The 16,915-nt window shown below is 40.8% G+C and overlaps 1 protein-coding gene and 1 non-coding gene across 2 annotated transcripts in view; both read left to right on the top strand.

Moving 5' to 3' along the window:
• Positions 1-16,915, top strand: part of LOC108090124 (ras-like protein family member 10B) — a 44,116-nt gene that overhangs the window by 13,589 nt on the left and 13,612 nt on the right. Inside the window, 1 exon segment of the mRNA XM_017188656.2 lies at positions 13,257-13,806. Coding sequence (XP_017044145.1) covers positions 13,471-13,806 — 336 coding nt within the window. The 5' untranslated portion in view covers positions 13,257-13,470.
• Positions 14,431-14,503, top strand: Trnam-cau. Its single transcript has one exon. It is a non-coding gene; the product is annotated as a tRNA-Met (tRNA).

Raw genomic sequence — 16,915 nt, 5'->3', positions numbered from 1 at the left:
ATAATTATCAATGTTGAATGTTAAATCTCGTTTTTAGATCTCACCGTTTCAAAATCTTTGCTACAAATGGAAAAGCAACTCAGAAAATACAAGATTGGTTCATGTAATGATCCTGCTTAGATTATATTTATATTCTTTGTGCAAGCTCTTTATTTGACATATTAGCAACTTATCAAAAAAAAAACACAATACACCATTTTATTCATCTTGTCACGTGTATATAAATTGGCTTACATGAAATTAGAATCCACATTGAGTATTTATTCAATCAAGAAAGAATCCGACATTTTGTTGCATTTATTTGACTGCAAGAATGAAATTTCTGCCCATCAAGGCTTTCTCTCATCCCGTTTAGTTTTCACTGTCAGTGTCGGGATGAAAAATTCAGTTTTGTTGAAACTGAAACTGTTTTCACATCAAGTTCACATTCTTCCGCTGGCAGTTTAATGAACTTTGGCACCTATTTTCCAATTAGTTGCTCACCACAACTGGCGAATCGAAAACTCGCAGGCATCGCACATACGACCTGTTGTACGGATGTTCTGCTCTGAGCCGGATTAATCTACTAAATTGATTGCGCAACCTGACTGGCCCTCTCATCTTCACATCGACCACGACATAGCCTTCATTCTGCTGCCAGTCACTTCAACTGGGCCTAGAAAAGCCATTGCCATTTGGGCCCCGCAAATTGCAAATTCAATTAAGTGAATTTGACCCGCCCACGTAGCTTCTAACTTTTATTTGCTCGTCCCATCGTTTCTAGTGCCCACTTCCCTTGACTCCCACTTTTGTCCCAGAATTTCACATCTGCATATTTTGAATGCTTCTGGGTTGATTAGATTTATGGGCAAGCCGATTATGAATACACATAATTAAATTGACTGGCCAGATTCCGCTGGATAAGTTCCAAAAATGTTTGCCAGGCAGCAGAAGGGAAAACTGCGCACATTGCAAATTTGAAATGGGAAAATACTTTTGCAAACTAGGCACAGTTGTCATTTGCATAAAGGCTATTGAAAATATATTAGTGCTCATTCTGATGGGTTAGTTTTCTGTTTGGAATACTTAGTTGTTTTAGTGTTACATATAAGGTCGAAATACTTTCATGCAGAGTAAGCTATATTTATGAATATTAAAAAAGTTTTTAGGGTACTCCTACAGGAGTTGTAAAACTAAATATAACAGAAAAGCTTTTTTAGATATATGTATGGATATGTTGAGGGTCAGATAACCATTAAACGATCTCCAGTTACAGGCTTTTCCAAGAACCTTCTGTGGTTATTCAAACTAACCGAAGATATTTACATATTTTCCCGCTTATAAACTGCAATAAAAAACTAATTGGCCGCCGTGACAAATTGTAATGTCCAACTCACTTCCGCTGGGATCGGGATGGCTCTGCTCTGCTTTGGCTTGGAGTAGCGACAATCCCAGCAACTAAATGCGTAGATCCTGCCTTAAGCCCTTATTTATGCCATGCGAATGAGCATAACAAGCGGATGGAAGACGAGCCGGGAACAGCCCGGCAGAGCCACATTAGACCCGACTATATGGGCATATCTTCATCCGAGTCTAGCGTTTATAGCTCCCACACACACACCCATCACACATAGAGCTCCCACTCGCATGCAATAATGCTTCTTTTATGGTTGCCTTGCAAAAGTCCCGGCCAAAGAAGTGGCATTAAATTAAAGCTTATGGCGCATTAATTTTAATTAAAATACTGCCGCAGCAGCCAACAGCAATAAAGGCAAAATGTTATAACTAACCAATCCTTCCCACTTTACGCCACCCCTTTTCCTTAGTTCCCAAGTTTGGATGATGGAAATTTCCCCACGAAGTTCGGAATGATGAGGCATTAAAGTGACTTCGCAGTTTTGGTTGCACAATCTAAACCCAAACCTTTTCGCGAATTATTACATCCTGTTTTTAATTTGTGTGTGGCTTCATCCTCCGTCAATGTCCCGTTTATCACATTTCCTCCATGGCAATTGAAACATAAGTCGCGCCAAAACTTTTACCCACCTTGGCCACGCCCACCTAACCCTTTTTATGGCATGTCAAAGGTTATGGGGAAATTGTCCGCACATGCTTCGCATATTTCATAGTTTTCTAGCTTCTCCGCCTGCCAAATTCTTCGGTTGTTGTTCTGTTGAAGCCTCAAAACTTTTCGGACAGCTAAATCATTTGCATACACGCTCGTTTGCACCCAGCTGGAGTTTTGTGGCCACACGGCGTATGAGTGACGTCTTGAGGTTCAGGAAATCGTCTTGCTCTGCTTTTGATTTATGCAACCGCCTTTTCGAATGAGTCTTAAAGTTTGTCGTTTGCTTTATCAACAATAGAAGGGGCAGGCCGAAGTGCGTCAATAAATTTCAATAAATATTGTAGTAGGATGTTTACCTACAATACCCACTGTACCATAAAATAAGAATTACTGTTAAAGACCAGATATGTACAGCCATCTCTCTCGCTCTCATAGAATAAAATAGAATAGAATAGGTTTAGGTTTATGATCATGTATTGCTTCTCGCTCACGCGGCGAAGAAGGAGGAGAAGAAGGAAGAGATAAAAAAGCATTCAACGTCAGACACTTAAAAGGAGCAGTCGCATATTTTGAATAAAGTGATTAAAGAAATAAATCGAAAGTCTTGTTACTGTTACAATATATATTTCATGTATATAAAATCTATTAATATATTGTGGGTTGCTAGTCAATCAGCCGGATGAAAATTCAAACACATTGTTGCACTTCCTAAGTTGACATTGTTTGCGACAGAAATATTTTATCTTTTTTAAGTAAATAATGAATAAGATTTGACTATAATCCTAGCGATTTTATAAAAGCAACAACAAGAAGTGTTTTCGTATTAAGCCAGTGAGTTTGATAAATGGACTTGTGGCTTTCGGCCTCTGAGTGATGTTATGACTTATGCTATTCAGGCTTCGAGTGAAAAACAAAATCATGGCCCTTCTTCTGCTTTCACGACGAACTTGACTTTCCGCGCCTTCTGTCGCTCGCCTTGTAATGCAAATTAGTTCAATATGACTTGCTCAACTCACTCCATCGACGGCGCTACAAAATTGCCCTAATGGAAATTATAATCATCATGACAATGCGTCATGGCCACGCCCTCGCCCTCGCCCACTTCGAAGGGCGTTCGCCTGATTATCAGAAGCGGTGACAATTTCGCTGACAATGTTGCCAACAAGTTCCAGCCGGAATGCGGGGGGTACGAAAATTCCAGCAAAAAACTCATTAAAAGTGACAGAGGAGATGAACACGAATTGTTAGGCAGTCGAGCCCCCTTTCCCCCTCCCCCTCCCCCTCCCTTGTACATACATAAATACATCAAACATCAGCGGGGATGTTGTTATAAAAATTGCAGGAATGACAAAGGCAAACAATGAGATGCCACTCTGTGAAAACTCGGAAAACGCTTTTTCCACCTCCTGGCGAACTGGCGTACAATAAAGATATAGATGCCAAATTATAGATTAAACAATGACGTGTTCCCGATAACCGCCCACTCGCCCACTCCCACTCGACGCAGGGCTTAAATACATATTCAATTTGTTGGCCGCCTTTGGGACACGTACATACAACATTAACATAATTTCGACGCGTTTCGGCAATTTGAACACGTTCAAGAACCGCATCCAAGCGTCCTTCACTCCCATCCCATCCCACCTCGAAAACGAACCCATCCGCCCCGTCGATTGTTTGCTATTTTTAAATTCCATGGGCGTAACTAGAATTTAATTTCTCAATTGCCTAGTCGTGGCTTTGCGATGTCTGGGCTCTGGGCCTTCAGCTTTTGGCCGGAACACGTACACTTGTTCTTCTGGCAGGAGGACCTCCCTTCCAGTGATGGGGAGTGATGGGGTGGGCTTCCGAGTTAAACACATCTCAGCCTGAGCTCAACCCAAAAATAGACATTTAGCATACGCCTTACGCAAAATAATCCCTGAAGGGTGGCGCCTTTCGATGTATCTTTATTAATGCCGCCTCCATTAATAATGCACGGTTCAAGTTTGCTAATTCATCTTAGCTTCTTGCGCATAAGCAAATATCATTTTAATTTCCTAATTAATATGTTTTAAATGCTTCCCACCAACATACGAACCACAATCTCAATAATATTTCAAAGTAAACCAAGAAGATTTAAACAATTAATTGGTCAAGCCTGAGTGCTTCCATGAATAATAATGAATAATAATAACTTCCTTGATGAATAATAAGACTTTGTTTTCGAAATAAGACAAAATATGAGAATAATAATATATTCAAGTTGAGATTTACAAAATAAAAATAATGTTAAGTAAAATTCGAATATCAATTTGCTTGAAAACAAAAATGTAGTGATACAATCAGGGTCTTTTCTCTTCAGTGGTCGTGGCAAAAGTGATCTTTATTTCATCATGTCTGTTAATGCTCACAATCTCGTATGTGCAAGAGAGAGACGTACATACTTAGAGATGGGTTTACATGGTGTTTCTTAAAGGAGTAAGATGGACATAAAGGATGACTTAACTTAAGAAATATACAACAACGTTAACTGCTTATCAAGCAGGGTTAATAATAGGTATATGTACATAGGGCTGCTTGCTACAAAAAGAAATTGAAGATATACTTATTTGAGAAAGAAGCGCAGAAATTGAAAAACCTATACTCGAGTTTTTTATTTCTGCCCATTATAAAAGTTTAGCAGTCATTAAAGAATGTTTCTCTTTGTTGCGTTTTATATTTCCCGACCATTTCCATTCCGTCTTGGCCAGCTTTAATTTCAATGTCTCACGCTTTTACACATGTGTGCAACTTTCGTTGCTCCTGCCTGCTGCTTTTATGTCAGCCAGGTCAAAACATGACCCCGGCCATTAACAAGGGAACTTATCCCATCTTCTTCCTCACCTACCCACCTCCTCCCCCCTCCCCTTCCCCTTCCCCCTCCCCCTTTCCCGCTGCGATGGCAAAACGTTTTAAATTTTTGTTGGCTTATATGTTTTTGCCGAGCTTCCGGCTCTTCTTTTTATCTCAGCTGCTGTGAAAATCCGATGAAATATCTACTTAGGCACAAGCACGCGGGTCGTGCGTATGTGTGTGTGTGTTTAAGGACATGGGGCGTGTTTGTGTGTGTGTGGGTGCCTGTTTGCATTGGCATGTGTGACTTGGCATCAACTCGTGCGCAAAACAGTTTAAGAAAATTTCATCTGTCTTGCATTTTAATGATTTAATTTTGCATAAGCTTGTGTCGCCGAGCTCGCTTATCAGGAGCAAGGAGCATGGAGCAAGGAATAAGGAGCAAGGAGCAGGGAGGTGGGACGCTATCGGGATTCTCTTGGCTCTTCCTTGATTGAGTGACATGTCGTTTGATGACATTAACCAAAGCCTGCTTGCTTGCGTCTAACCAACATGGCCAAGGATAATCCCAAGGCATTCCCGAATGTCCTGATGTTCTGATGTCCTGGCCCAATCAGGTCCTCTCTCACCTACTTAGTGCAAAGTTTGCCATTCCGACGAGCACGACGAACACAATCCGCAAGTGTTGCCGTAGTTTGTCAGTGGAGGAGCCTGCTCAGTTCGGCAAACTTTGGTTGTTGGGCCTCGAGTTCATTATTTCGTTTTCCGCCACAATTTCTCAAAGGATATGCGTAATTTCCGAGCCAAGTGACAGCTGCCTGTTGGGGCAGGACCGTGGCCCTGCTAATGATGTCCTTCATGTCAACTGTAAGTTTCGAATTGCTTCCTGCCGCCTCTGCCATCCCCTGCCACCCCCTTTTGCGGCCAGGGATCCCCGCCAGATACCCAGATACTCAGATACCCAGATGTGCCATCCCCAATTCGCACCTTGTGTCGACTTTGGCACGCAGCCGAAATGAATCCGGCTCATCAGCGTGGAAACTCACTGCTTCTGCCCGATTCCCGCCGACTCCCCCCTCTCCGCCATTTGATTTTTCCGGTGCGTGTCCAAGGCGAGAATTGAGCCTTTTATTCGAGCCGCACGTCCACATGTGCCCACTTGTCGTCATCCTTTTGGGGTCGAGGACGAGTCCATGCTCGGTCCCTTTTCCCCTTTTGCTCGGGATGGAACAGGTTTTATGGTCTGCAACTGCCGCTCCCACAGCCTCGTGATTATGGCAACACGTCCTGCCATCCTGGCGATTCTGCGAAACATGTTCATAATGCGCTGGACTTGCCCACGTTCCTGGGTAAATTCCAATAACTAAATTGCGCTTAATTAGAGCATAAAAGTTGTTATTTGCTCATTGGTGATTATACTTATTGTTGTGAAGATACAGAAATGAATTGAACAGAACCCATAATACATTGAATGGCAGTAAAATCTGTTTAATGTAGTCGAGTTATTGGAATTCTATGATTTTTTTGTGAAATAATTTATGGTGAAGTAAAAAGATATTAATCTTAAATTATTTATTAAAACCTATTAAAACTGAAACCAGCTGTCTATACAGAATGTGTTGTATATACTTATAACATTAATAATAATTAATAATAAACATTAATAATACTGTAATTATACACATTATACACACCGCATGTACATCTTTACTCCTGTTGAACGGCAGGAACATAAAACGTTAAGGCAAAATAAGAAATACTAATCTAATAAATATGTTTCCCTACTTTATATGTGCTTATATGACTTCATATTGTTAATGGTTTACACTGCAAATGATGGGTATAATCCCCATCATTATAAACCGCTTGTTTATCTTTATTGTTGTCGAAAGGTAAAAACATTAATAAGCGATAATAGTCTGAGATTAAACCTTAATCAGAAAAGTACTGATAAGTATAATAACTAATCTTGTCGACCAGCAGAAACATTAACTATAACCTGTTAAAGAAATAAACAAGAACAAAAAAGGAAGCTATATACCCTTGCAGTCATCGAATATGTCGAACAAAATACATAAAGGCTAAACAACATCGAAGCTATGACGATTTTTCTATTTATTTTCCATATTCTCGACTATTGTTTATATGGCAGCTATATGATATAGTTGTCCCATTTTGATAAAACTTCATTCGTAATTCAAGAGTCGTTTGAAAACCTTGCTTATCTGATGAAAAACCACGACGTTATTCGCGTAGAACAGACAGGAAGACAGTCGGATTTCGATTCCGATTGTGAGGTGTCTCCTGCGTTGCAAACTTCTGACTTAAATTATAACACCCTTTTGCTATGCAAGCAAAGAGGAAACGATATTATTCTGAGATTATGTACTATATCTTATTATATGCTTTACTACATACTTAATATGTAGTATGTAGTATACAATACTAGATATTGATAAGGCAATTCACTGCGACTGATGAGCATAATCTCTATGAAATCCCCGCTATGTACACCGCTTATTTATCTTTACTCTTGTCGGACGGCAGGGATATAAAGCATTCAAAGATTTTCCGAAGTTCCCCGTGGGGATGCCGAATCGAAGGGCATCTATTCAGGACGTCCTTTCTCACCGCCTTCGCCGCTTCACGGTTAACTCGTGCGGTTAAATCTGCTTCCTTCCACTCAATTATATGGAGCTGCAGCCGGCGAGGCGGAGGGAATAAATAAAACACGGAATCTCTTGAAATATTGAAAAAGTTTCCACCCGAGCCAAGATCAAGTGCGGGGCGACTCGAAGGCGGTGGCAAAGTAAACCGAATGCGAATCCATTTGGCGGTGCACTTCGACCAGAAGTTTAGTCCGAATCGGACGGCGCTAAGTCCTCCCACTCGAATAACCGAAAGCGGGAATGAAAATGAATCTGAGCAGAGCTTAGGACGAATGGAGCACCACCCCCTTCCCATTCCAACCCCCCTTCCGTTGGTGGTAAGCCCTGTCAAGCAGCCGCATATTTGCCGAACACTCAAAACGCGCTCTTACGGCGACAGAAGCCACCTCGCAAGGACGAAGGATAAATGTATGCAGGGAAGTCAATCGGCGGAAGACTGTAGTTCAATTCGAATGCCGCAAAGGGGCGACTCTGATTACACGTGCAGCTGAAATCATCGAAATCCAAACACATTGACGGAGCTTAAGTGTTTTCACCGAGGCCAAGGCAAATATGGTGCCAGAAAGGAAACCAGAGGGACTCGGCAAGGACCCCATAATGAGAACGAGGCAGTTAGCACGGAAGGAGGTCACGCGGTCAGGAATCCCTTCAGAATGATAACTGCATTCTCCTAACTGCATAATCTAAACGCTTTATAACTGCAACTTAAATAAGTTACAAGAAGTTCCTACCGTTCCTGACTGAAGTTCCCACAAAAGTTTTAATAAGCTTTAAATTAATGAACTTTTATTAGACTTCAAGGAAAAACAACGAAGTTATGATTTTCATTCGCTGCGGTTTTATAATTTTAGTCAGAAGTTTGAAACGTAGTGACGGGAAGATTACATCCCTAAAGTAAGAGTATATACATTCTTGATCATAATTCACAAGCAAATCGATTTATAACGTAAACTGAATGCTCTGTTGTTAAGCTTCCCTGGTGTAGAAGTCTGGTCAAATAAAAAAAAAAAAAACAGCTATTTAACACTGTTAATAGTGAGAACTTCGAACTGAACACTGTTCAACACTACAAAGATTACTGTCAAACTGTCAGAAATATATTTCTATCTACAGATTACTAATAACATGTTTAAATGTAACAAGGAACTTTTTTTTTAATTTCCATTTAATTAACATTAAAAAATTAAAAAATCTACCCAATCTCTAAAGCTTGGCAAAGTCTTTAAGTGTTCTTTTTCCAGATTTTTATCGTTGAAAGTATGTTGGGTTTTGGGCCATGAAACAAACACTTCAACCGCTCAATAGTTTCGCTTCGAACTTATTGAAGAGCATGCTCATTGGCATTCCTGTCGAGTAATCCCTGTTAACCAGTGTAGCCACACGTAACAAAGGAGAAATCCCAGTCAGAAGGAGTTGGCACTATCTGCCATCGACTGTAGACTTGCCCCCAGCATGTGTGCTAGTGTGAGTGAGGGCATGCAAGTGTGTGTGTGTATGTGTGAAGGAACTTCCGCTGAGCTGTTCGTCGTGGTAGTGTTGGTAGTGTTGGCAATGATGGCGTTGCCATTGCTTCCGCTGCGCTGGCTTAGATAATGCCCCAGCTAAGCAGTTGCTACAGAACGTGATGGGGGTAGAAAGGGAGGGAAAGGGGAGAGGGGATTGAGGATTGAGGATTGGGGCTAAATCAAGGATGAGGAGAGCAGCCAATGCCCCGAGACCCCGGACTGAGATTCCTTGATATCCCTCGTCGCAGCTCCACGGGCGATGGCGTTTATTAAGCGCATATAATCGTAAAAAAATTAGCTTGTATGAAATACGCACTGAGGCTGCGACAGAATCTTGCCTTCTATTTGCAGGGAGAGTTGCGACAAAGGACGAGGGATTCGAGACGGGTGCTTAAAATGCAAATGACGTTAAGTGTAGTGTCTTTCCAGGGAGCCTAGTCATCGCTTTGGTTTCAGCCACTCACTCCATCCTTTGCCGAGGATTCACTTAAGCGTCCTGATTAAACGCCCTGTTTTGCTTTATTCCAGTCATAATTTGAATTAATGTCGCAGCTTGGGGCGCAAATTGCTTTGTTTAGCTAGTTTTAAATGGATTAGGTAACCAATGGCAGGGTGGAAGCCAGTAATAATTAAGGAAAGGGTGGCATTCCCTTGAATTCTTCTCACTGTAGGTAGAATGCTTTCACAATTAATTAACATTTGTAATATCTATAAACCTGAGGGTTGGGAAGCAAAAAAAAAAAAAAAGTCTGAAAAAGGTCTCTAATTCAGGATTGGGTAATATTATAAAATTAAAATAAATAACAAATTATTAGAGAGTTGTTATATAAAATATGTAATATTATAATTACAATAATATGTACATTTAAAGAACTTTTTTTATAGTACCAAGTTCATATCGATTTCTTGAAATTCGTTATACATAATTATTTATTAAATTTTATTTAGGACAATTTGTTCTTAATGCTAACATATATAAAGAGTTATTAGAACTTAAAGTCTTTTTGGCTTCAAATTTAATGTTAAAAGAAGGTGAATTGAGATTATCTGACTCTTTTGCTGATTGCAAAAACATTAATCAGCATTGTTAGAGAATCCCGAACGAGGCACGTTGAGCACGGAAAAAACATTGATTTGACATTATTCCGAACATGGGAGTCCTTTTTTCCGTTTTCTGTGGGCCGACATGAAGGTAAATGTTTCCTATTCTCGACACAGTTCGTGTACACACACCGAAATCAATATCCGCCTAGAGCTGCCATCGCTGTCATCGAGTGTCACACATTTCATTTCCGGTTGTCTACAGGACACGCCCGCATATGCAGATTTACACGTCCTTCCTGTCGCTCTATCTGCTGGTTCTCTTTTCATTCGCCAAATGTTGCAGGATGTTTTCCCGAATAGTTTGCAGAGAAGGGATTTCGCTGCTCTTTTCTCCTTCGAGCGCCCTTCCTGGCATCTTCGCAATTTCATTTCACTCTGCAGACAACTTAAGGCTCATTGAAAAACTGAAGCTGCAAGCCAGCCATTAAAATGGCTAAGACCCGTAATTGATTGTCTGCTGTTAACGCTTAATTCAGTGCATACAAAGGAGGAAGTCCCGAGACTTCGGCGGCGAAACAATTGTGGCAAGTAGCAAATAGAAAGCAGCAAGTAGCTCTAGAAACAATAAATAAACCAATAAAATTTTAGTGGCACGTAGCATAAAAACACTGAGCGCAAACAAGGGACAGAGGACAGCGGATGGAAGTGGGTCCTAAAACAAAAGCCGAGGGGGCGGAAGTGGAAGTGGAAGACGAACTCGGACCCGGAAAAGTCGGAAAACTCGGGCGAACAGGTTGCGTGAGCCTGTCGGCATAAACTCCGCTGGAAAAGGCTCGAGATAAAAGCCCTACAAAGCACACAGCCGAAGTGTACACAATAACTGGGCTACAATTGTCTGGCTTTGATTCCGGAATTGAGGCCCGAGCCTTGGAGTGCTGCCAAAAGTGGAAAGTTTTCAATTGCCAGGATTTGTGTCTCCGGGACACGCCCCCACCGCCATTCATTCCCTCCGAAACATCCACCTTAACCTCAACCTCAGGCACTTGTTTACGTACTTTGGCGCTCGTCGAGAGCGTATCAATCAACTGGGCCACGGGGCGTATGAATTCAGGCTGGAAATCCGTGAACGGAACAAAGGCATCCACACACCGTTCCGAACGCCATAACATCCCCCGCAAAATGTGTTGTTTTCCAAATTAAATTTACTCCGCCCTCCAGAATCTAATCAAAGTGCTGAAGCTGCCACCACGAACTAGGGTTCGATTGGGAAATAACTTTCCGATTTACGACGGGGATATGCAAATGTGCTAGTAGTTGTCCGAGGGATGCCCATTCCTTGTGTTCCTTCAAAGGACATCTAGGATTTATTCCTTTAATACAAATACGAAAAGTTTTGCAAAAGAAGAGTCTAAAGTTATTGCAGTTAAGTCCGAAACAAGTGTTGAGTAGTTATTTTTTTATAGTAGTGAAACAAGTGTTGAGTAGTTATTTTTTTTATAGTAGTGAAACAAGTGTTGAGTAGTTATTTTTTCATAGTAGTGATATCACTGCCATAGATAAAATAAAATATGGGTAAAACACATCTCCCTTATCAAGAATTTAAAACTGAAGATTGAAATTAATTATCCAACTGTTTAAATAAATAAAAATATTATAAATAATACTAAAATTGAAACAGCTTCATTTACTTGTATTATTCATTGCCTTAGGGCTTTTTAATCCAACAAAAGCCTCACTGATTGGCATTACAGGGTATGAGCTCTTCCAATTCGAGTTCTTAGCTGGTTTCCAAAATTGCTTCTTGGCCTTCGAGTGACTCATAGGCGGTGCCTGCCAGCGGGTGGCCTCTGTGGGCGCCGTTTAAGCCGTGCCCTTGGCGGACGCTCTCAATCATATCTGATCAAATCAAATCAGCCGCCTGCCTCGTCCTGCTCCTCGCATCCTGGCATTCTAGCATCCTGGCATCCTGGCATCCCACAATATGAGCTTAGTTAGGTGTGGGCGTCGTCTCGATGACGCATGATTTTTCGGTAGGTGACTGGGTAAGATATGGCAAAAGATGTAGAAAGTGGGCGGTGGGCGGATGAAGATGAAGATGAGGATGCGAGTGCGGATGAGGATGCTGATGCTGATGGAGATGTGGGCTATAAATACGCCAAGGATGCGATGGCTGTCTGGCATTTTTAGCACCCTGTCTCCACACATCTTGCTGCTGGCACATTTTGCGGTTATTAAATTTATTAAGTTCCCAGCCTTTCGAAGGCGATGAGTGTCCTGATGATGGATGATAGATGAAGTTGCTGGCAGATGTCTAACTAATTAAGAGTAGGCGCAAAATGTCCTAGATGCCAAAAACTGCTTCTGGTTATTTAAGGAACTTTAACAACAAGCATTCAAAACCCAAAAAAAGAGACGTTTATCAACGCCTAATCTCATTTTTCGAAACTTTTCTAATTATAAATCTGTTCCGCTGAAATTTACTAGCACTTTGTGTTGCTCCACCCTCGATGAAAATACTGGGAACCAGAATTGCCAAACATTTTTCACGCCTCACTTAATGTTTCTTTTTTTGCGCGGTGTTTTTTTCCCATTTTCCAAAAAATAGGCAATAAGAATATGCGCCCTTGGCGAAAACGAGAGCCAGAAATCAACTTCCGTTGTGCAGCGGAAGTGAAATGTGAAATTTGAAATTTATTATTGGCAATGCAAAGAGACCCCAAGGAAAACCCAAAAAAAAAAAAAAACGAAGGGAGGTGGGCGGTGTGCCTCCACAAACAATATTTATGTTATTAAACTGAAATCAATGTGCAATATCCGCTGGCGACTCAATAAATTAAGTTAGCTTGGATCCAAAGCTGATTGGCACGAAATCATTTCTGGGCTCGCAAAGCGCTTTTTTCGCAGTAATTCTTGCAGTTTATTTCATTGCCATTGATTTGGGTTTATTTCATTTTAGCTGTCAGATTGTTTGGAAAAGCGATTTAAATTACATTACAGAGAGCAATCTAGCAATGGAATAAAATTAAAACTAATGTGCAGAGATAAGAAATGGTTGTTGCAAAAGGAATGAATTATTGGAAAAATTAATTGATTTGTACTAAATGCTCTTATGTCTTATCGAACCCCTAATAGATTTAATATTAAATTTTTAATATTTTGTTATAATCTTTCTTTCAGCAAATACAAAGGAAACATTTAGCAATATTGAAACCAGCTGCCAAATAAACTGCACTCTGCCCTCGGTTATTTCAAGGCTCGCTGCTTGGCTCAAACTTAGCCTCATCTCAGGACTTGTACTTCTCTGTAAACCCGTTCCGCAAAATCAGTCAAGCTGGCGTCGCTCAAGCAGAAAAATAACAAGAACACTATAAGCAATTACAATAACAATATAATGTGGAGTAGTACGATATCGCCAACGAACTCTAAGAAACTACTGATCGGAAGCACACGAAGCGTTGATTATGTCGGTGATAGTGCAAGGACCGCAGCAGGCAATATCAAAACAGGAGCAGCAGCAGCAGCAGCAGCAGGTGCCAAAGGATCAAAAGCGAAAGCCACAGCCGCAGCAACCAAGATCTCAATCGAAATGGAGCTCCACATCCAGAATAAGTGCATCTCGGCATAGCGCATCACTCTGGAGGGTGGTGCGGAGCCGCCATGGCTGCAGGGCCCCCTTAAAGCCGCATTTTTGGGGGCTACTGGCGTCGGCAAAACAAGCATACTACAGGTGAGTCTGCTGGTACGAGAGTCCACTGTACTAGTACCCTGAAAGAAAGCTCGCAGTAGAACAGCTGCAATAGTCTGCTTACTTTATAAGAATAGATACTCTATAAGAATAGAAAAAAAAACTAAGTTTCTGGCTTAGATGGCAGGAATAGAAAACCCAACCATTAAAGTCACGTAAAGTCTTTTTGGTTAGGTGTTAGCTTGGATTTTGATGTTAGGCGTTACCCATTGGCATTAATAATAATGGTCACTTAATAATGATATATGCATATGTGTGAATACATGGGGCACAGTCAACCGAAATAATCGTGTAAAATATTTTAAATTAGAAAGCCAACTTAATCGAGAATGTAGGTTTTTTATTAAAGTCGTTTTGGAGAGTTATAAAGATAAATCCCTAAGTGTTTATATTATCACCTTATAGCTGTCAAATACTAATTTAATCAAAATTGTCGGGCATAACCTCGCAATCAAGGTGATCAAGGTCGAATTCCAAATCACTGATGCCATTTCGAGTGTTTAAATATCAGGTGATCTGTTATCTCTGCATTCTGTTGGGTGCATATGGTCCAATTTAAGTACACTTACCTGGCTGATAAGCTATTTCCGTGATACAACTTCCAAGGCCTCGGTGGCGCAGTTGGCAGCGCGTAAGTCTCATAATCTTAAGGTCGTGAGTTCGAGCCTCACCCGGGGCATTAATTTTTTATAGCTCTCAATTTGTTTTTATTTTTTATAATAAACCTCAAAATCCAACCAAACTAAACTTTTAACTGTAAAGTATTAATCAGCCGTAGATAAAAATTTGAGTTATTGAGGACTCACTCACACACTCATTAAATGAACAGGACCACAAGAATACATACAAGTTTAATAAATTTGCGTTGATTTCAGGAGATCGAACTGCATCTAGCAAACATCGCTTCTTAATTGGCGTAATTAATACGGAATGACCGGTGATAATTTAAATGTTTGCTAAGTGCATTTCAGTTTTGTAACGCAATTAAAATTAATTGCTGTAATCATCGTTAGTCCAATCCGATCCAATCATCGTCTAAATAGAAACGCTCCTTGTTGCCCAGTCGCATTAATTAATTTTTCAATAATAAATTGCATTTTCAATTAACACAATTCCTGATTAAAAGTTTCCCCGATACACTCACACACACACACACACACACACACAAACGGTAAATCCGGGGGATGATGGAGCTCTGCAGAGATGCAAACGCTGCACTTTTCGTGCTCCAACTTGGCTTTAAATTATTAATGGGCATCGGTGACCCCGATGAAAGCTGAAAAGTTTAGTGGCAAACTTTTTAATAGACCAGCCCCATGGCAGCTGGCGCTCTTCGCCGGTGTTTAGCACCCCCCCCCTCCTACCTAAGAGCCCCCTCCCCCTCCAGCGGGATCCACATCCATCCCCCTCCCTCTCTCTCTCTCTCTCTCTCTCTCTCTCATCTCGCTGGTTTGCAACCCGGCTAATTGCATTTGTGTGCGTGTGGGAGCGTCGTTAATTTGATTTGCGCTCCGCATCGTATCTTTTGTGGTTTATCTTTTGTAATTAGACAATGGCAAGGCCCACAGCTAGAATGCCTCATATGTGTTTAGCACGGGTTCCTTCCTCCCTTTGCAAAGTTCATCGACAATGTGGGTCTCTTTGACACCCCATTCTTCTTTATCACTAAATCCTTTCCAAAGGAGTATGGGCTATAGTTGTGAAATTAATCTTAAGATCAATTTGATAACTCAATTAATGCCTCAATGTATTTTAACCACTTTTTCGTTTTTTTAAATTCCTTTTTTTAACATTTTCAAAGTGCAGCCGCTTTATTTATATTGCTTTTATACAAAATCCACAAAACCAACAATTTGTTCTGCATCAGAAACGAGCTTTGTAGTTCTATTTTCGTTAGCTTTTTAAAAAGCAGTTCAAAGCAAATTCAATTGACAAGCTTAATTAAAATGGGCAAATAAAAACAACAAGTTTTTCAATTCAACTCAGACAAAGTAAAATAAATTTGTTTACGCAAAACTAGATCAAAGTGGCAGTCCTCGTGTTACACTCACTTGACTATTTTAAATATAAATGAATTTACAGGATTACCCTAATTTATTATTATGAAAAACTCTATGACCGAAGATGAAGGTTGCTACCTGACGTCCGGAAATTTTGTGCATAAAATATGAACATAAAATTTGACAGTTTATGGCTCAGCAGCAGCTGCTTTTCGCTGAGCCAGCGGAAATTATATGCGAAAGAGTATAAATCGCGGCAGGGAAAACGCTCGATTTTCCGCCAACCTCCACGCCCTCCACGCCCTCCGCCTTTCACTTCTCACTCGGCGGCAAATTCAATTAACTGCAGTTGGCAGTTGCGAGTTGGCCGCTTTGCCATTTGCTTTCCCGCTGCGCTCTCCATTATTTTCCACACACTTGTTTGTGTGTGTTCTACAGCTGCGTTTAATTTCCACGAATTCAACCTGGGTGTGTGTGTGTGTGTGCATTAGCTTTTAGGACCGCTTTGCCGAGAACACCGAACACCTCACCCTTTTCTGATCCCAGCTGACCACCCTCCACCGCCTTTCCATCCTTTTCCATCGAGCGCCTTTTATTGTGTTTAATGCGAGATTTGTGCATTTTTATGGCACTTTAAGCGCTGCGAAATCAATTACTTCCTGCTTAATGGCTGTTTGCGGTCAAGCTGCGAAGGAATAGAGCTAGAGCAATCACAAAATAATGATACCCTCGTAAATTTAATGGGAGTTTAAACGGCGGAGTATGAATTCAAACACACATAATTGACACAACAGAACAAAAGAACACTTGGCTTTGTCTGGTTATGTTTATATTTTGGCATTTTTAATTCAACGGAGATATTTAAGCCTTGCTAAAGATTTACCTTAACATGAATTAGCTTAACTTGGCATTAAAAGCAGGCACTTAGTTCTTGATGCTTGTTTTTGACTCGATAAGCTAGGCACTTTTTCACCTGCATTTCGAAGGACACTAGCATCCTTCCATAATTTATGCAGCCACTTCGAAGCTGGCTCAAATTGCCAGCAAAAATTTTCGAATAAACTGCGCTAATTCCAGGAGATAAATGCGAT

Source organism: Drosophila ficusphila, unplaced genomic scaffold (assembly GCF_018152265.1).
Source record: "Drosophila ficusphila isolate 14025-0441.05 unplaced genomic scaffold, ASM1815226v1 contig_791, whole genome shotgun sequence".
NCBI lineage: Eukaryota > Metazoa > Arthropoda > Insecta > Diptera > Drosophilidae > Drosophila > Drosophila ficusphila.
Note: the sequence above shows the minus strand (reverse complement) of the source record. Positions and strands in the feature narration are given on the sequence as shown.